The sequence below is a fragment of the Cupressus sempervirens genome, chromosome 4, assembly GCF_028749045.1.
Source record: "Cupressus sempervirens isolate cs-2001-9-10 chromosome 4, ASM2874904v1, whole genome shotgun sequence".
Classification (NCBI taxonomy): domain Eukaryota; kingdom Viridiplantae; phylum Streptophyta; class Pinopsida; order Cupressales; family Cupressaceae; genus Cupressus; species Cupressus sempervirens.
This window is the reverse complement of record NC_143121.1, coordinates 200449202-200471438: the sequence shown is the minus strand read 5'-3', so window position 1 is coordinate 200471438 and position 22237 is coordinate 200449202. Positions and strand designations below refer to the sequence as shown.

Here is a 22237-nt window from a genome sequence, read left to right as displayed (position 1 = left end):
TACATAAATAGTATTGGAATAATTTAGAATAACTAAGGGGAGGGGGAATCCATTCTCCAAGGTCCAAATCTATAGATAAAACTTTTCAATACTTAGCAAGTATGTGTACATACATTAATTAGGTCAATGTCCAATATCTCAAACCATTATATATTATTGTCTTAGGTCAAATGAACTTTATAGAAATATAAACATAAGTTATCATAAATTCAATCACACAATTTGACACAAGGATTTAACAAGGAAACCCAATTTAGAAAAAACCACGAGTAACATGCTACCAATTTTTCACTCTTCTAAAATAAGCTCTTTGAGGATTCAATCCTTTTAAAGATTATAATATATAGTGTTAAATGTGACTTTGATTAAAGGATTTAAATCAACCTATTAAAAGTGAGCCTTTTTAGAGGACTTTAGAACATCCTATTATAATGTCACCTAGTTAAAGGATTTACTCATGACTGTTAAGTCAAACTTAATCCAAAGGATTTATCCAAATTGATAGAGTATTCAGAATGTAATAATAGGAGTTGATCTAATAATAAAATAACTCACTTACATATTTTAGATGTCTCATTCAACTCTCCATTCTTCTTAGCATTTAATCCCTTTATCTTTGATTGATTTTTCACCCTTCAAGCCTTCTAATGCAATGTAAGGTAGGAGAATCCCTAAAGAATATGTCATAGCCCCCAGCTATATAACCATGTAGCAAAAACACAATAGCAAAGAAGTAACAATACAAGATCTGATACCAAATTATAGTTCTTTATTCAAAGATGTATAACTGATTACATGCAATATACCCAATTTTAAGGCCTTCTGAGTTAGGGTCAAGTACAATAGCAATTACAATAACATCAATTTTACAAGATCCCTCAAGATCCAACCAAATACTAATCCCAGCTAGCCCAAATCTATACAACAATCTAGAAGAAACTACTAAGGAAATCTCAAATTGTGCTCACAAGCCCACCAAGAAATCTCCTTGTCTTCCATCTGTAGCCCTAGCTTTATTCCAACTTATCTAAGATCCAAGTGTAAACTACCTCACATTTGACACTCTATCTACACATTGACAACTCCATCACAATCCTACTATAAACTACCTCACATTCAACACTCTATCCATAGAATCAAGAAAAATCTCCCATTAGCTACTCCCATGAATCATTCCATGAATGAATGACTAAAAGACTCCACAAGATTTCCTACTTATACCAATATAAACCACAAGTTGGCTTAGAACATAAATTAAATATAGATACATAAATTAAATGCCAAGGTCAGCCTACAACAACAATTAAATTTCCAAAAATTGATATCCGAGTAAAATCATAATATCTCCTAGCTCTAATTGAGTTAGAACTCATGCTTTGAACCATGGGTATAAATCTAGGTCCTCTACAACCCACTAAATGTGAAAAGGCTGGTTCCCTAAGGAAAAGTGTGCATCCATTCTGAATTCACACTTAGTAGGCTATTGCGCAAAACTGCTAGAAATTGATACTCTAGGATAATTTCCATATCTCTCAATCTATAATGAATTACAACTTGCACTCTTGAAAAAAGGAATCAATCTAGGCCCTCTACAATCCTTTAATAATTCAGCCTCTTATTCATTAAGTTTAATTAGTTACATGGTCTGCAATAGGAACCTAGAAACTAGAAAAACACAGTTCCAACAACAAGGTAAAAATAGTTCAAACTTCAACTCAATCCATCCAATCTCTATGCAATTATGAGGAAATTTTCCCAAATGTGTCTCCAACACATCCTTAACCATTAAAATCATAGTTCTACCAAAAATCCAAGCTCAATTACAACACTTAACCAAAATCCCTCCAAACATGTAGGATTGCAAGTAAACCCAAAATATTACTCCATCAAACTCCCCAAGTAAATAGAAAAGTGTGTCCCACACTTTGATGCCCAAAGAAAGATCTATAACCAAATTCATCTTTACCAAAGGCTTCCACTTCATAAGAGTCAATGGAAAAAATCTAAAAATCAATCATCTATGCTTCATCCATTGAAGCATCATAATCAAATACATATCAACAACCCAATCAACATACTCACCCCTAAGAACAAACTAAACATAATGCTTCATTAGCAAACCCTCATAAACTAGTGAATCCATACCAGTAGCAACAAATGCCACATCAATAGAAAAAAACTCCACATTAGCAGAAACATGTAATTCCTTAGCAACATATGCCAAAGTCTCATCACAAGTAACTTCATTACTCACAAAACGATGCTCCAAAACACACAACTCATCACCAATAGCAAACAAATCATCCATGATCAAGTGCTCTACAATTTTCCTGTTAGATCCAAACAATTGATCATAAAAACCAATCTCTATCCCAACATCAACAAGGTTAGGAATATCTTTGACAACAACCTCCAGCTGCTCTACAAGTTATGTATCAGAATCCATAATCTAATCAACAAAATTGACCTCTTCCATCTTGACCTTTCCATGCCATCTTCTGTCATGAACAAGTCTCTTAACTAGCCAAGTAGTCTCTTCCAAATTGATATACTCCAACTCCACAAACATATATGGAATGCCTTCCTCATCCTATCCTTATCTTGATCAACCAAACTAGTTTCAAACTAAGAAACCACCTTCTTAGTTCGATTAGCCAAACTAGCTTCAAACCAAGTAGACATCTCAAAAAACTTCCTCTCCACCACATCACAAAGATTTGAAATCATCTCAAGGTCTAATCTTCTTGGAACCATCTCCCAAGATCTTTGTAAACCCTCTTCAACAAATCCTTCCTATGCTCCTTATGATAACATAGAATTGTTTACAAGTTAGATTGCAACCTACCACCTTGCATGAACAATCAAGAACCACATCACAAGTCTAGGACCATAGATCTGTAATCCACAAACTCTTTATGATCATGCCTCAACAAGATTAGTCTTCCATCTTTGCATCCATTGATCCATCTGTAAGCCATCCACAATTGCAAGTTTGAACCATGATTTGCCACCTCACAACCAAGAGATCTAGGACTCTAGAAAGAAAATTCACCACTAGATCAAGATCAAATTAGATCTACTTCACCCAAGTCCTATTGCAAAATACCTAAACTTTGGTGATCTATCTACAGACTCAAGAACAACCTTCAATCTGATACCACCTAACATAGTGCAAGGTAGGAGAATCCCCAAAGGAAATGTCCTAGTCCCTAGCTATATAACCACACAATAGAAACACAATAGTAAAGAAGCAACAATACAAGATCTGATACCAAATTATAATTCTTTATTCAAAGATATATAACTAATTACATGTAATATGCCTAGCTATAAGGCCTTTTGGGTTAGGGCCAAATACAACAGAAATTACAATAACATTAGTTCTACAAGATCCCTCAAGATCCAACAAAACACTAATCCTAGCTAGCCGAGATTTGTACAACAATCAGGAAAAAACCACCAAGGAAATCGCAATTTATTCTTGCAAGCCCACTAAGAAATCTCCTTGTTTTCTAGTTGTAGCCCTAGCTATTGTCCAACTTATCCAATATCCAAGAATAAACTACTTCACATTTGACATTCTATCCACACATTTCCAACTCCATAACAATCCTCCTATAAATTGCCTCACATTTGGCACTCTATCCACAGACTCAAGAAAAATTTCCCTTTAGCTGTTCACACAAATAATTCCATGAATGAATGAATAAAAGACTCCACAAGATCCCCTACTTATACCAATCTAAGCTACAAGTTAGCCCAAAACATAAATTAAATACAAATACATAAATTAAATTCTACAAGTCGGCTTGCAACAACAATTAAATGTCTAGTAATTGATATCTGAGTAAAATCATGATATCTCCTTGCTCCTACTAAATTAGAACTCATGCTTTGAACCATAGGTATAAATATAAGTTCCCTACAACCATTTAAATTTGAAAATTTTGACTCCCTAAGAAATAGTGTGCATCCATCCTGAATTCACACCCAGTAGGCTGTCGCACAAAACTACTAGAAATTGATACTCTAGGAGAATTTCCATATCTCCCAACCTATAATGAATTAGAACTTGTTATCTTGAAAAAAAAAATTAATCTAGGCCTTCTTCAATGGATTTTATAGCCTCTCATTCATTAAGGATAATTAGTTACCTAGTTTGCAACAGGCACCCAAAAACCAAAAAAACATAGTTCTAGCAACAAGGTAGAAAATGTTCAAATTTCAACACAATCCATCCAATATCTATTCAATCATGAGGAAAGGTTCTCCAATGTGTCTCCAAAACATCCCTAACCATGAAGAGAATAGCTCCACCAAAACCCAATCTCGATGCTCTACAACACTTTACCAAAATCCCTTCAAACATGTAGGATCGAAAGCAAACCCAAGATGCTCCTACATTGCCTTCACCTCCTTAAGTATTATTTCTTACTATGGAAACTATAGGTTCATTCCTTTGGCCACTATATGAAGAAACACCTCCAAAATCTAGACTTTGACTTATTCTCTTTGGCTTTCCCTATGATATTTTTCTTCTAGCTTTATATCTCATTATATACATAATTTTGATCTTTTGCCACTTAATCTTGATCATGCATCTAAGGGTTAGGTTAGATTCATAAAAGAATCCCTTCTTTCTGTTATGTCTTTTCTTGAAAATTCTCTTACAATCCTCATTAAATTAGTCTTAAAATGGTTTATCTTGAATTCTTTGTCACCATCTCATCATACTTATCCTCAACAAACTTCACATAATTCAAGAAATAAACTTTGTCTTCTTAGATTCATCAAATCTTTCTTCAAACTCTTTTTACTAATACTCAAGAATAACATATTATTTACTCAGCAATAACTTTCTTATGTTGATCGATCAACACTAGGTTGCTCAATATAAACTAAATCTTTGCTTGGTCAATACTACCACTTTTCTAATGCTCGACACATACTAATTTTTTATTTGCTTGTCACATACAAAATTTTCTTGGTCATTACCATCTTTCTACTTGGCCTCAACATAATATTGAACTTACATTGTTTACTCAACTAGGCTTGGGAAACACATCTTTTTGCTTAGTCTTCTTCTTGTATTTTCTTAAGTACGCTTTCATTGTAGCCTTAAGTAGATAAACAATACATTATATCATCAAAGACTTATTTGGTCTTAGTGCTCCTTTTATACATCATATAACTCAACCTTTCTCTAGGTACTCTTGTTATCTTTCCTTTTTAAATCCTCTTCATCAATCATTAAAATGACAACATTCTAACAAATGTTAGCAATTGTCTTATGAGCAAGTAGCAGGTTTGACATCGGTGAAAAAATAATGATTGTTCTTATGATAAGTTACAATTGTTTCAACAATCTCCCTCATTTCTATACTTCAACAATCTTCTTTTTTAACAATCTCCCTCTTTGGCATTGATGGAAAACCAATACCAGCAACAATACCAAAAATAAATTTAATATATTTTATTGAAATCTCAACCTCTATCAATATCTATCCTTCTTCTATATGGGTTATTATTTTCTTTGCAATCTCTCTTCTCCTTCAAATCTTCCTCTTAAACTCTTCCTCTTTTTGATAATACTCTTTTTTATTATACTTTCTTGTATTTTGATAATACTCATCCTCTTTGCAAACAATGCCAAAGACTCTCTATCTAATTGTGTAGATATCACCAATTCTGGTTTCTTTGATAAGTTTCTCCCTTTGTCACCTTGCTTGTGACTGTATATCTTTTGTTTCAGCTCTTGCCCTACTTTAGGCAGTTTCTAAAGTAAGATCCATTGCATGAAGTTGTAAAGTATGTCATTCAAATTAGTTGATGTAGGGCACAACTATTACTTCTTTAAGTAACTTGAGATAGGGGTATCACCACTAGTTTACCTCTAAGATATTCATGTGCATCTTTAGTTAAAGCCTTCATGAATAAATTAGTTATCTATTCCTTTATATTCACATATTCTATTCTCACTTCTTTGTCTTGAATTAGTTATCTCAAATAATAATATTTGATTGTAATGTGCTTTGTCTTTGTGTGCATCACAATATTCTTAGATATTTTTATAGTACTTGTATTTTCACAGTAGATTACCATAGATTTAGTGATTTCTTCCTTAATTTCTTTGAGTAATTATTTGATCCATGCCAAATTTGTACAATTCACTAGAACACCCACATATTTAGTTTCAATAGTAGATAGTGACATATAATTTTGTTTCTTGATAATCCATGAGACTAATATTTTTCCTAATAATAATCCTCCACCACTTGTGCTTTTCTTTTTATCAATGTTTCTAACCCAATTAGCATCTATATAGGTTCTCAAGTCAAACTTTTCATTCTTCTTGTATTATAGACCATAGACTTATATTCCTTTTAAGCATCTCATAATCCTTTTAGCAACCATTAAGTGATTTTCCTTAGGAATTTTAGAAAATATTGCAACAATGCCAACAACTAGTGTAATATCAGGTCTTCAATGAACTACATATTATAGTTTTCCAATCATAAACCTCTATGATATTCGATTTACCTCAGTAGAATCATCTTTTTTGGATAGTTTGTGTCCTTTCACCATGGAAGTAATAATTTCTCTTGAATGTTCCATACCAAGAGTCTTCAAGATTTCCTTTACCTACATGGACTAAGTAATGTAAATACTATATTTCATCTGATATACTTGTAGTCCAACAAAGAACTTTATTTCTCTAAACATAGAAATCTCAAATTCTTTCATCATTTCCTTTGAAAATGTCTTACATAATGCATTTTTTCCTCCAAATATGATATCATCAAAAAATATTTCAGCTAGTAAAATTCCTTTACATTCTTTTGTCTTCTAGTATAGATTGTTTTTATCATCAGTCTTGTCAAAACCAATCTTCACAAGATAATTGTACAGTCATTTATACCATGCTCTAGGAGCTTAATTAAACCATATACAAATTTGTGCATTCTACACACAATGTTTCTATTATTTGGATCAACAAATCCTTTAGGTTTTTCAATATAGACCTCATCTTCTAGTATACCATTTAGAAATGCTAACTTTACATCCATTTGATAAACTTTTAATCCTTTATAAAAAGAATAAGAAAGTATAGTTCTTACTCCTTCCAATCTTGTAAATGGGGAAAATGTCTCTCCATAATCAATTCCCTATTCTTGTGCATAACCTTTCTAGATTAATCTTTCCTTATTCCTTGTTACTTCAAATTCTCATCTAGCTTGTTTTTGTATACCCACTTTATTCCAATAATATTTTTTTTCTCTAGTCTTGGTACTAGTGTCCAAGTTTTTTTCTTCTCAATCTAATCAATTTCTTCATCCATGAGTTTAATCCACATCTATATATATAGACACAAACACATACATATATATACATACTTACACACACACACACACACACACACACACACACACACACACATATATACATATACATACATACTTACATCTACATATACATATACATATGCATATACATGTGTGCGTGTGTGTGTGTGTGTGTACATATGTATGAGAGAGAGAGAGAGAGAGAGAGAGAGAGAGAGAGAGAGAGAGAGAGAGAGAGAGAGAGCTAAAAAAAAAAAATCAATTTAGTTAATAATATATTGAAGTGTACACACTTATCCCTTTGTTGACATATCAGTCTAATTTGTTATTAGTGACATACACTAATTTAGATTGTAAATAGCTACTAAGCTTATTGTATAGATAACAGTTTTTGCTAAGCATTTCAATTGTTTCCAAGTTCTACAATTGCTACCAATTCCTTTGGAAAAATTCCAATGTTTACCAAGTAGTTATAGTTACTTTGAAGATCAACAGTGTAACTCGTGCATCTTAGTGTATGTCGAGTTTGCTAGTGTAAATTGAGCTATGCAATAGTTATCGAGTTCACAATTTATGTGATTCAAGTTTAGTGTTAACCGAGATACTCAGTGTTAACCAAGTGACTCAATTTATACTGAGCTTGAGGAGATAGCATTTACTGAGTCATACAATGTAAACCAAGAGACTCATTTTATATGAGGAGTTTCATAGTATTCACCGAGTTACTAGTGTAGACTGTGTTCAAGACTACTTAGAAATGATCAATATGGACTGAGCTTCTACGTCTACCAAGTGCATGATGAAGACAAGCATTGAAAATGGATGTTGAATATGAGAACCTCAAAAAGTCAGTCTTTAGAACCTGAGTGGCTTCATTTGGGTCAACTTTGTAATATTTGTGTAAACTTGTATTTTGGCCAACTTTGTAATTATGTGATTGGATTGATATATATGTAGTGTATTGTATCACATCCAATGTCAGAAGAATGATGCATATGTAATCTTAAGAGAAGAGAAGAAAGTGTGAATTACAAAGGCTACAACAATATAAGGAGTAACAAAGATTCATCTATCATGACAAGGTGGTTTGTACACTTCAACAAATCTCATTTAGAAAACCAAGTTGTAGATAAGAGATCAATTACTATTTCATCCTAATAGGTAGATCAGTCAAATCCTTTAACAAAGTAGACCTAACAATCTTTTGTAAATCTCTTTGCTAAGTGTATACTTCATTGTATGTCTATAAATCCTTTCACAAGGTAGACCTACTAGTCCTTATTTCTCTTAATAGGGAAGATCATCAGAAGTAATCAATGTAAGCCTTAACAGACCAACATTATACTACAGTAATAAAGCTTGTAGGCATCCTTCCCACCCTAGTTTTACTTTCTATTTGGAATGTTTTTGGGTCACCAAATCTTTGTGTCAAAATTTTATGAATTCTTTCATGTTTTCAATTTCTTATGCATATAATTAGATTAGATTATATGTGAGGGATTAAATACTAATTGGACTGTTGGATTAAGAGTTTAAATTTAGAAGTTTTAAAAGTTACTGATTCACCCCTCCCCTCTTAGTAACTTTTTCTTGTTAAGAATATTTCCAACAATTGGCATCAGAGCATTGTGGTTCTCAAAAGAAAGTTTAACAACATGAGCAAAGTTCAAAGCCATGGAGATATCTAGACTTGTCAAAACTACTAACAATGAAAAGCTAGATTTGGAACCAACTCAAGAAAGCAAAGGAGCAACTCTCTTAATCCTTGAAAATAAGAAAAGAACTTGCAATTCAAATGAATGATCATCTCTACATTGAAGAAAATGTTGACTATGTTCATTCAAGTAATCAAGATGAAGCCAATGAAGAAATCAAAGAACTCCTAGAAAAGAATGGTTCCCTACAAGAAGAAGTAAGAGAACTAAGAAGAGAACAAGAAATTCAATCAGTAAGGCTATGTGACATCATAGAGTAGAAGAACAAGATAAAAAGAAGAGATAGAAGGAAAGAACAATGAAATCCAACACCAATCCCTTCAACAAGAAAACCTTATTGATCAACTCTCTAATGCAAACAAAGAAATCATGAGCCTAAGATATAAAAATGAAATGATTGCAAAATGGTCTAAACTCTAAAAGGAAAATCAATGAAAAATAATGAAATCAAAAGGGAAAATTAGGGATTGGACATACAAAAGAAGGAGAATCATCCAAGTAAGGAGCTTAAAAGAATCAAAGACCTACTTGCAAATACTATGGTAAGATAGGTGATACATCAAACAAATGTTGGAGCAATGGAAAATGCTACAATTGCAATTAGCATGGTCATAAGGTTAATGAGTGCAAAGATAAACCAATATTTGAATTCAAATGTCACAAATGTAAGCAACATGGATACAAGTCATTAGAATGTCGAAGTATGATATTGAATCCAACATAGAAAATTGTGAAAGTAATATTTGGTTTGGACTACAACACCTGGTGTAGATGTCATTAGTATGGAGAATTTTGACACATTGGATTAAATTGTGTAAAACATCATATGAGGAAAAGAGATGCCACTATAAGATGTTTCACTTGTACAAAACTTGGTAATCTTACCAAAAACTATATGAATACTGGTAGAATAGAAGATGAAAAGAAGGGAAAGGTTGATAACATCTAAAAATAGATGAGAAAACAATTGGTTCCAAAGTCTACTGAGAATACAAGTCGAAGCAATGGTGATCAAGTTACTTAAGAATTGGGGGACTCTACCATTTCTACTTAAGTTCTCAAGGGAGAACTAGAACTAGGTTATCAATGAATACATCCAAATTAGTTGTAGTTGAAAATTCAAAAGATTCATATCTGTATTCAAGATACAAAGTGATCACCAAGTAAAAAGGGGTACAAACTTCTACTAAGTTACTTTCCTTACTGAGTGGGGTTAGGTCACAAACTCTATCGAGTGAGTTTAGGAGTAACTAAATCTTATATGGTTACCAAGTAATGGAAGACTCTACCAAGTGATCAATGCAAGAAAAGTGGATGATAGTCTGTCAACATGATGTCAATCAATCTACCTTTCATACTGAGCATTTATGGAAAAATTTGATAAAAGGAATGGAATCAAAGTCATTTTTATTGTGAAACCTTCAAGAGCTATTGAGAAGTGCGATCCTTAGAGCATCCAAGGAATTTGAGAAAATTGTCACCAAAATTTTCCAAATTCTCTCAAACCCTACCAAGTGAAGATGGTGTCTAATAGTAGCAAGGAAAAGAAAGGTTCACACATGCTAGTTCATGGTGAATGCAAAGCACCAGACTTTAAGCTTACCCCTATAATTGTGAGAAACCTATATCTAAGTGGAATGCAATCAAAAATCACTCCAAAGATACTATTGATCAATGATATCTAAAATCACTTTAAATGTGTTATTCAAGAGATTGGCACTTTAGAAATGGATGATGCCCTAGAAAAACTATGTGTAAATGGAGTTTTGAAACATAAGCAACAACACCTAGAAACTAAAGGGTTAACTCACATACCTCACATCCCCAATGAATCTCAAGTAAAATGGATTAGGTTTATTCTTAGTCGAGTGCATAATGGGTAGTTATGGTTGGAACAACCAATATTGATCACAAGGAAGATGATTCATCAAATTACTAGTCTCCCAATGTTGGTCAAAGCTAAGATGACCAAAACCCTAGGTCGAGCTAAACTTGAGAAGAAAACCATAGCAGAATGGGATGGTAGAGGCATGAAAATAAGTAGTGTCACTAATGTAGAATTGAAGTTCGGCATCCATATTATTGTACACAAGATTGACAGATCGAGCATGTTAAACAACATGTCATGTAAAGTAGTTGACCTTACATACAAGGTAGTGAAGAACAATCTATCTTTTGACCTTATTGGGCTACTGTTGAAATAGTTCAACAAGAACATGGAAAGCATTAGGACATCAAAGAAAAACCCATCTAAATTTGGCTCCTTGCTAACATGTTCATTCTTTTATGTTCAAAAATTTTTCCCTTCAAAAGGCTCTATTGTGTAAAGAAAAGATGTGCCAGTGCTATATTAGATCAATGAGTTTATTGCTGAGATGGGTGAAAACTATAATATTATTATGGATAACTATTTTGATGCTTTCAAGGAGAGAATAAATAATAGATGTCGAATCCCCAAGAAACTTGTTGAAGATTATAAGGATGTTGTGTGTTTCATGGTAGATAGTGATAGAGTATACATTCAGGCAGCCAGGCCTAGAATAGCATGGGTGAAACCTCTTGGATATGAGGTAAATATTGATGAAACCAAGGACATAATTGAGGTAATTGTTAATGAACTAGCTGATCCTAAGGCTACATATTTTGACACCTATGATGAAGCTAAAGCTAGGATATAACTGGAGATCAAGCTCCCTTAGGCAATTAACAAAGGAAAGAAAAGATTTGCTAAATTGAAAACAAGTTCTACTCTCTTATTGAATGAGGGAAAAGGTGAGGATGAAGAGGCATAGGATAAAGAATTAGAGGAAGAGGAACCATTAAAGAAAAAGGGCAAGTTAATTATTATTAAGTCAGTCAAGCTATCCACTACTATGTTTTCTAGGAGATTAAGGAAGAAAGATGACAACGAAGGATGAGACATTATATTTAGTAGACCTCCACCCACCTTCCAAGACATGTTGAAAGAACTAGAAGCAGGAGTAGGTATAAAAAAATTTAAAACATTAAAATATGACATTAGAATTGATGAAGAAAAGAAGCAGATTGAAGACCTAGTGATGGAAAAAATGGGTAAGTGGAAATACTCATCAAAAAATCTTACTTCTTAGCTCCCTAACATTTTTTTGGACAAGATCAAGCCAAGCTGGGAATTTTCCTTGAAAAATATAAAAAAATTCTATGGGAATACCCTAAGGCAACTTTTACTGAGCTTAACAAATAGAGATTGTGGAATCTCTAAAGAAAAATGATGAAAAATTAACTCTCAAATTCAGCACTTCTTTGTTCTCATGAAAGACATTGAGCATGTTGTAAGAAATGCCACAAACACATGGAAAAATGTCTATCTTTTACACAAATCAAATAATTTTCTTGTTGATGTAAAAGATGATCACGATGACAATGATGATGGAGATAAGGATGAAGAAGGGGATGGTGAAGAGTCAACACATTTTATTACTGTTGATTATAAATAGTGTAAAGACCAAGAGGCTATTGAGGAAGAAACTCAATAAGATGAGAAAACTAATCTAGTCAAGATTGCTATAGTAGTTATTGCCTCACTTCCTCACTCTCCAAGAAAGTTATTGACAAAATCAAGTGTGGAGATAGCCTCAATAGGATTGATTGTGACTACTAGTGTGAATACAAAAATCGAATCACTCATTGCTCTAATTAAACTCAACACATCATTGACTAAAGTGACCACCACCTCATCTACCAAGCTGTAGACTCTTCCCTATGACAATAGTTTTGGACACATCTGTGATTGCCACATCAAATTTTGATTCTTTAGGTAATTCTATTAGTATTGATTCAATAAGTATAGTATTAGTTTTTTTAGCTCATCCTAGTATGTCTAAAATTATTTCTATTGTGACAAAAAAAATTTGAGCAAAGAAAAAGAGACTGACAAAGGAATAGACCTAGATGAGGAAATTGTAATCCCTAATTGAGGAATCTCCAAGCTTAATCCAAACCAAATGTAGACATTTGGTGAAATCCTCTAGATGAAAGCCAAACAACAAAAATTAAGAGAAGAAAAGGATAAAGAATTTAAAATTCTCGAGGATGCAAAGAATAGTTTGGTAGATGCTATAGGTGTAGACATTGATTCTTCACAACCAATTTTGTATCAATTAGAAGAGGTAGTTCTAAAGTTCAATGAAGATATTGATGGGTAGGATAAGTTATTACAGAAGGTAGAGAAGAAATTTGAAAATAAAATGTTGGAGCAAATTGCTCAACAAATAGCTATCTATCAAGTAGAACTTTCTACAATTTTGGGTTCTCTTGAAACATCTTGTACAAATGTATCATTACTTTTTGGTAAGATATGTGATGTTTCTAATTTTACCAAGGAAATAAAGGGAAAATTGTCGAAGATAGATGAAGACCTTAAGGAAAGTACTCAATGGTTGTAGCTTGGCCTTAGTTCAAGTTTTGCACACTTCAAGAAGATCAAGTTTTTGATAGATATGCAAGTAGAACTACTTAAAGAAGTAAGGATTAGATCTACATTAGTAGATATACATAATATGATTCTTCCCAACATGGATGTGCTATAGAAACACATTGAATATTCTAAAACTCTCATCCATGACAACAACTTCTCCATAGCAGACTATATGATAGATTTGTCTACAGAAGTGAAAATTGCACTTCACAAAAGTAAGGTCTTGCAAGAGGACTAGGACATGACCTTGGCATTCATACTCAAGGTACATTTGGAATTTTTATCTCATTTTGGCATTTACATGTAAATATATAGAATAAATCTTTGTGATTAAATTCAAAAAGGGGGGGAAAGATATATGTATAGGGAGAGTATATAGTGTGAATAAGAAGATATGAGAAAGATTTATAGGACGAGACAGATGGACAAAGTTGTAAAAAGTTATTGGGGAGAAAATGTAATAAGTTGTAAAAAAAATGGGGGAGAAAGATATGTATAGTAAGTGTATGTTGTAGACAACAAGAAGATGTATAATATACTATATGAAAGAACCTTACCATGCACAGATATATATATCTTGCAAAATCAATTTGGAAAAATCTCAAAAATAGTATACTCTACGGAGCTAGTATGATAAGGTGATGGTATTTAGGAAAGTTTTTGAATTCTGTTTTGAATGATATTATTTTTGTCACTAATGCCAAAGGGGGAGATTGTTGACATATTAGTAAAATTTATTTTGAATGATATACATTATTTAGATTGTAAATAGCTACCAAGCTTATTATATAGACAAAAATGTTTGCCAAGCATTTCAATTGTTGTCAAGTTCTACAATTGTTGTTGAGTCCTTTGGACAAATTCCAGTGTTTACTAAGCAGTTATAGTCACTATGAAGATTAGCAGTGTAAACTATGCATCTCAATGCATGCCGAGTTTATGAGTGCAAACTGAGCAGTTTAGTGCTTATCAAGTTCATAATTTATGTGATGCAAGTCCAGTGTTAACTAAGTTACTCAGTGTTAACCAAGTGACTCAGTTTATACCAAGGTCAAGGAGATAGTGTTTATTGAGTCATATAATGTAAACCAAGAGACTCAGTTTATATGATGAGTTTTATAGTATTCACCAAGTCACTAGTGTAGACTAAGTTCAAGACTACTTGGAAATGATTAGTATGGACCGAGCTTCTATGTCTATTAAGTGCATGACAATGTTGAGCATTGATAGCAGATGCCGAGTATCAAAACCTCACTGAGTCAGTCTTCAGAACCCAAGTGTCTTCATTCGAGCTGACTTTGTAATATTTGTGTAAACTTTTATTGTGGCTGACATTGTAATTATGTAATTAGATTGATATAAATGTAGTGTATTGTATCACATCCAATGTGAGAAGAATGATGCATATGCAATCTTAAGAGAAGAGTAGAAATTTTAAGTTATAAAGGATACAATAGTATAAGGAGCAACAAAGATTCATCTATCATAGCAAGGTGATTTGTACACTTAAACGAATCTCATTCAGTAAACCAAGTTCTAGATTAGAGATCAACTATTGTTTCATCTTGGCAGGTGGATCGGTCAAATCTTTTAACAAGGTAGACCTAACAATCTTTTGTAAATCTCTTTACTGAGTGCATACTTCATTGTATGTTGATAAATCCTTCCACAAGGTGGACCTAGCAATCCTTATTCCTCCTAATAGGGCATATCAGCAAAAGTGATCAATGTAAGCCTTAATAGGCCAACTTTATACTACAGTACTAAAGCTTGTGGGTATCATCCACACCCTAGTTTTACTTTCTATTTGCAAGGTTTCTAAGTCACCAAATCTTTGTGTCAAAATGTTATGAATGCTTTCATGTTTTCAATTTCTTATGCATACAATTAGATTAGATTATATGTGAAGGATTAAATGCTAATTGGACTACTAGATTAGGAGTTAAAATTTTAGAAGTTTTAGAAGTTACTAATTCATCCCTTCCCTCTTGATAACTTGGCCTTGTTAAGAATATTTTCAACATTCTTATGCCAAATACCAAACAAAATTCCCTCGGTCTATCTTTGGGATCTCAATTATGGTGAACTTATTTAAATAATGAAGCTATAGTTTCCCATGTTAATGCATAAATGAATTATTAATGTTGTTGAATCCAATCCATCATCTAATCAACATTGCTTGTGACATAAATATTGTGCAACATATATATGAAAAATATTAAAAAAATTATAATCTCAAAATTAGCAAGTTACCCAATCAAGAATCAATGGGAATACCAACATCATCTTGTTTCCTTATCTCTTGAATAGGAGGGACTCTAATGGCATACATAGATTCTAAATTTCCCAAGATTTTCATACTATATCATCTTCTATAATTTCACCACCAATCCCATTATGTCACTTAAAAATACTTTTATCCTTTAAAAAAATGAGCAATATCCTCCCCTTCTACCATCTTCATATATCATATTTTCCCTTCAACCTATCAATCTTATCTTTTTCTACATACTTGTTAATATAAATGTCCTTTTACTTTTCCAAAACATTATAGACATTGTCAATGCCAAAAATATTAATATACCTATAATTAGAGATAGTACTTAAAATGCCTTACAGTTATTGTATATGCCATTTATTTTTATCCCTTAACCACATCCACACAAAGTTTTCCTTTAGGTTTTATGTATTTATCTTGCATATGCATTGAGTATTATGGTCTGATATCTTTAATGTACATCCTCATCTAATCACTAAAGATAATGTAGTTATCATTAGAGAATTTTAGACCTTTTCTCCTCCTCATTCCTCTAGGTATTAGGCTGGCCACAAAAAGGGCCCATGCTTTGATACTAAATTTTAGTATTGATGAAATTAATATTAGTGAAAGTGGGAGAGGGCATCAATATTCTATTGGATCTATATATTGAAAAAATAAAATCATAACTTAACTAATATTATTCACAATGAGCAAATTTTTTTGAATAAAATAATGAACATGAAACCAACTTAAACAATCATTATAATAAATGAATTAAATAAGTTACCATTTTTTTTTACATCGAAACCTAAGGAATAAGGTAAAGACCATGGTGGGAGTTTTTACCCATGAATATGATGTCCTTTAAAATGTGCTCTTTCAAATGCTTGGCCATTTGGCGAAATCACAAAAATGTAACATCAAGAAGAAAACCCATTTTCAGAGCCACCTAGATCAGTGATTTAACTCATCCTTATTAGAAGATTTAAGCTAGAATCAAATGTATATAGGGATTTAGATCTAGGCTATTAAGTAATCTTGTTAGAGAATCAAGAAATGTTTTTAAGATTATCTTTCAGAAACTATTAGTGATCAAAAAGTACAATAATTTATTAATTTAAAAAATCATATAATTCTTTAGATCCCATTTATATGAATATTCAATGACTACATAGTCACTTCTACAACTACAATTTTTCATACTTCTATCACTAATTATTTACCTTTAGAATCTTACCCTACATCACTATATACACTTCATTATATAATAGGGCACAACTGCATTAACTCATGATTTAAAATTATTATTTTTAAGTCAATAAACCCTAAAATGCATTATAATTATAGAAAAACTAATTTCAAAGATAACTCATGATTTAAATTTTTTTTTTCTTAATAAATAAACCCTAAAATATATTATAATTATAGAAAAGCCAACTTCAAAGATAAATCACTGGTAGATTCCATTAAGCATTGATACAAAAACATAAATAATTAGTCATTTGTTGACTTATCTAATGTGTGCCAAGAACCATAAAACATCCATTCCCCTTTATCATTATAGTAATCAAGAATCAATAAGAAAAATCCACCCAAATTATCATGATAAATGGTTTGAATAATGAACTATTGAAAATGTAATACAAACTAGGTGATTGAGAGGGTGGTTAGGGGAGGGGGGAGGTGGGGGTTCATTTAGAAACCACTTAAAATTATTATACTTAATCTACTTTGTTAAGTTGTCTAATATACTTGCATGAAAGAAACATAAAGTAGTAAACTAACAACACCATAACACAATAATTGGTAACCTAGAAACCCTCCAAGTAGAAGGTAAAACTGGGGTGGGGATGACGCCCACAATGCTTCACTACCATAGTAATAAAGTTGGCTTGTTAAGGCTTACAAATGATCACTTTTGGTGATATTACTCAGTTAAGAGTAATAAGGAATGTTAGGTCCACATTATGAAAGGATTTATACAATACAATCAAGTATGTGCTTTGTCAAGAGTTTTTAGAAATGACTATTAAGTCCACCCTGTTAAACAATTTAGAATTTATGGACATGTTTAGATGAATTAGTGGATTGATCTTTGATGTGAAACTATGATTACTGATGAAGAACCTTTGAAGTAAACGGATCACTTGACTATGATAGATGAGTCTCTTCCTTTCCTTGAATTTCTTGTAGCCTTCTAAACAATCCACTCTTCCATGTTCACTAATGTTCTTCAATTAAAATTACTTGTTACATCATTTGGATATACAAAATACTTCACACTTATTTCCATCCAAAAAAATCCTTTATAGGTTGGCTACAACATAAACAAATCTAGTTCAAAAATTACCAAGTCATCTCAGTGTTGTAACTTGGGTCCAATGGTTTACTAGGGTGATGCTAAAGATACTCATGCAACACTATCACCTTGGCTAACTCTACAACTTGTGTGATATCGGATGCTTGATTCACATTGGTCACTTGGTAGACACTACTAAGTCAGTTCACATTGGCCTGTCATCTTGATCATTATACTGGAACAAGAATACTTTACTCAACTCTATTCTCACTAGAGCTTTCTAGATATTGTCAACTCAGTTGACACTACAACTCGGTGGGAATTTTCAACTTAGTTGACACTACAACTCAGTTGACATTGCAACTTTTGCAAGGTTAATGCTATTTTCTTAGTTCCTTTAAGAGCTCGGTTAGCATTGCAGATTGATAACTTGGTTAATATTGTCTTTCTTTATGGCTAAATATTTTGATACTAATTGGCAATATATCTTGACATGAGATTGACATGAACATCTAATTTAGCCAATCAAAACAAAATATCCCATCTATTTTATATTACTTGTTCATACTTTCTAAAAATGCTATTGTTCTCATTCATGAATCTTTTGTGACCTAAACAATCATAATAAGGTAGCCAATTCATTAATAAATAATAGAACAATATACAAAATAATATCAATACAAATATTTTGTTACAATATCACTTATATTAGTAAGGATTTGATCACCCAATCAAATCTTTCACTCACTATCACTATGCATTCTTCATTATGATGCTATCATATCTTAATGTACTTAAATAAATTACAAGTTAATTAAACCATCTTATTAATGTGTAAAATCATACAAAGCATCACTTCAAACACCCTAGTACAAAAATATATAACCCCAAAGACAAGTTCAAATTATAAAAAAACTACAACATCAAATACTACCAAGTGATATATCAAGATTATAGTTAATAGGAAAATAATTAATTTAATATCAATGAAAACATAATAAATGATAATATTATTAGAGGCTTCTACCAAAATTTAGTCATCTTTAGAGCATCAATTATGTCAATACACTTAACTTATTTTAATATTGGGAATCAAAATTGATGAACCTATAGAGGAAAGCTCCTAGTTAGACATATTAAATAATGTACATGTAAAGAGGGGAGAAAGAGTGTGGCCTTATAGTGTATAAAAATTCCTAACAAAATCTTAATGGGAATAAGCTATGAATGAAATATAAGGCCATCTACAAAGAGAGTGGAAGTACCTCAAGAGAATGATAATGTTACTAACACTAGAAAATTTGGTATCACCTATAACTAGGAAAGAAAGTAGGGAGTTTTAAGGAGGATGAAACAAGGTTAGGAGGTGGAGAATATGGAGAGGAAAAAAAATTAGTAGGGAGAAGATTATTTTGTAGAGTTATTAATGACTATTTTGTAAATGACTTATGAATTTCTCTAATAATTTTTGAGTTGAGGAAACATACATTTAATTGAAAATAATAATATATTTTGATTACAAAGAGTCAATGTGAATTGAATTTTTTATTCAAATAAAATAATAGAATTGAAAACTATTTCATGAAAAAGTAGATTATAATTGTGAACATAGTAAGAGTCATGTCTTTATGTGGAATGCATTTTGTATCTCTATATTGATAACTTGTGTCAATAAAACAAATTATTTTTTCTCAAAATAGAATTAAAATGAATTGATATTCTCATCTAGGGAGTACATTGTAGCTTTTGAAAGCTTTTTAAATTTTGTTTTACTAGTTTTTCCCCATTTCGTGCTCTCTTGAACTTCTCTCTCATCTTTTGATTGAGAAATTCTATTATTTCATTCTATTTATTGAAAAATTCTATTATTGCATCTGTCATACCCTAATAAGGATAGATGCAACAAAGCTAGTTTTCTTAAGTATTTATTAGGTAAATCTACTTGATTGATCATATTTAAATTATTTATGTCTTGAATTTTATTTTTGTGTTTATTCTATATTTTATGTTCTACTATTTTCTTTTCTTTTTTATAGAGAAACACATTAATCTCATATATCATTGAGTTAAAAACAATTATTAATATTTACATGCATCTCATTTATTAATATTTATATAATAAAGGAATCTTTCTTCTCAATATAAAATGAGTAAATAATATTAGGATGAATAATAATATATTTATTCATAGAAATGCTAACTATTTTTTTTTGGTCTAAATGACAGGAATTGGTCGGATGGAATGATACATGTCTCAAGAATATAGATTCTCAAAAGGGATGGAAAAAATACACGTAGCTGCAATGCTATTTTGTTTTTATTTTAAAATACATTTTCTATTATACTAACAACTATAAATAGTAATATATTCTGATGAATAGATCTTTTCCATTAATTAAAATATTTAAGATACATATGTTTTTGTTTTTTAAATACTCTACTTACTACTTTTATATGTTTTTTTAAATACTAATATATTTATTATATTATACTTTGTTAAAATTAGTTTTGGGATGATGACTATTTTCTAATATATCTTGAATTGTATGTGGATTTTTGGCCATAAACCATAACAACCCCAAGGTACTCTAGTAAAATAAACATTTGTATTTTTAATGAACACGAATATATAATCTTTTTATACATAAAATAGTATCATCATTTTAATGTATAATTAATATTCAATGTATTTGTATGATGCATGATAAGGTAAGCGTAAGTTTAGTGCTCATTATACTATCTAGTTTTTGAGAAGGTAGTACCAACTACTTATGATATATAAGATAATGTTTTTTTTATCCGATGCAAAATTTTGTATGTGCATAATGTTATTTTTTCATTTCAAGAATTAATACAAGTTTCTTTATGTTATGATTTATTTACCTATGTCAATTTGCAATGTTAGTTATACTAACTTTTTTGTGTTTCTAGAAAAAGATGTATTCTACTTTATGGTATATTGATGTTTGATAATGGGATATCCAATTCAGGTGAAATCTTGATATTCTACTTTTAAAATTTCTAATTTTATGTTAAAAAGAGAGAGAGAGAGAGTTTAATTTTCAAATATATCTTTGGATAATCAATAAGTTTGTGTTGTAATTATCTAGTTTTTTTCCTCGAATGTTATTTTAATTATATTTTTCCAATATTGATAATTAATTCAAACATACATTCATATAATTATACAACTTCAAAAAATACATGAAGCACACATTTTTTCAATTCATCATAGTTGTACTAGTAGCTAAAACCTCTAATCTATCCTATTGAATTAAATGAATAGGAATTAACTTAAAAAGAAAAATATAATTAACAAATGTGAATAATATTATGAATTATGCCATATAATAGTCATTTAGAATCATTCCATCCTAAATAAACTTACTATCCTGACCACTTCAATTAATAACCATGATATCTTTCATTAGATTATGACACTAAATTGATGTAATAAGGCATAAAATATTCAAAATGGGGAAGATTTTTGCTACTTATGGGGATTGTTAAGGTTTTTAAGATGTTAGACATGTTGTATTGATTAGAACAAGAACATTTATTTTTGGAAGTCCTGAATATGTAAGGATGATTCCATCTTATAGGATCATTATAGACATTGTGTATATTGTCACATTATCTTATGTAATTCTCTAAATATGTTATAGTTTATTTAATAAAAACTAGTTACACATAGCAAGAAACAAATTGTGCTAGATGCAATTGTAGTGTTTTAGTTATTACTTGATGATGAGACAAAAGTTAATATTTGTGCACATAGAAGATGGTCAAAGACTATTTTGTGCATGTATTCACACATTTTAGGATTATTTAGTTAATGCAAGAATAATTAGTAATGTGTAATGTGGAACAGTTTCTAGTTGAAGTTGATTGGATTGTGTAGGATGTTGTTATTGATTGTAAAATGATATTTATGCATCTTAACATGTAGATCTATTTGTGAAATTGATTTGTAGTTGTTGGGGGAGGAGAACTTTTCCTACTCTAGTCCTAAGTAAAAAATTGTCCATTGGGGAGGTCCTAACATGTACAGATAAATGTTTTTGCATGTTTTAAGAAGAGGAATTGATGTAGCCCAAACCCTTCAAAGCAGTAACTTAGAAAATTACACAACACAGATATTTCAAAATGCCAAATTGTTCATTA

The 22237-nt window shown here is 31.2% G+C and overlaps 1 protein-coding gene across 1 annotated transcript in view; it reads left to right on the top strand.

The window, feature by feature from the left end:
* LOC149560685 (putative UPF0481 protein At3g02645) overlaps positions 1 to 20486 on the top strand; it is a 169622-nt gene extending 149136 nt beyond the window's left edge. The window contains exon 2 of the mRNA XM_089823645.1: positions 20300 to 20486. Coding sequence (XP_089679771.1) covers positions 20300 to 20319 — 20 coding nt within the window. The 3' untranslated portion in view covers positions 20320 to 20486. The remainder of the gene's footprint in view (positions 1 to 20299) is intronic.
* Positions 20487 to 22237: the final 1751 nt, after the last annotated feature.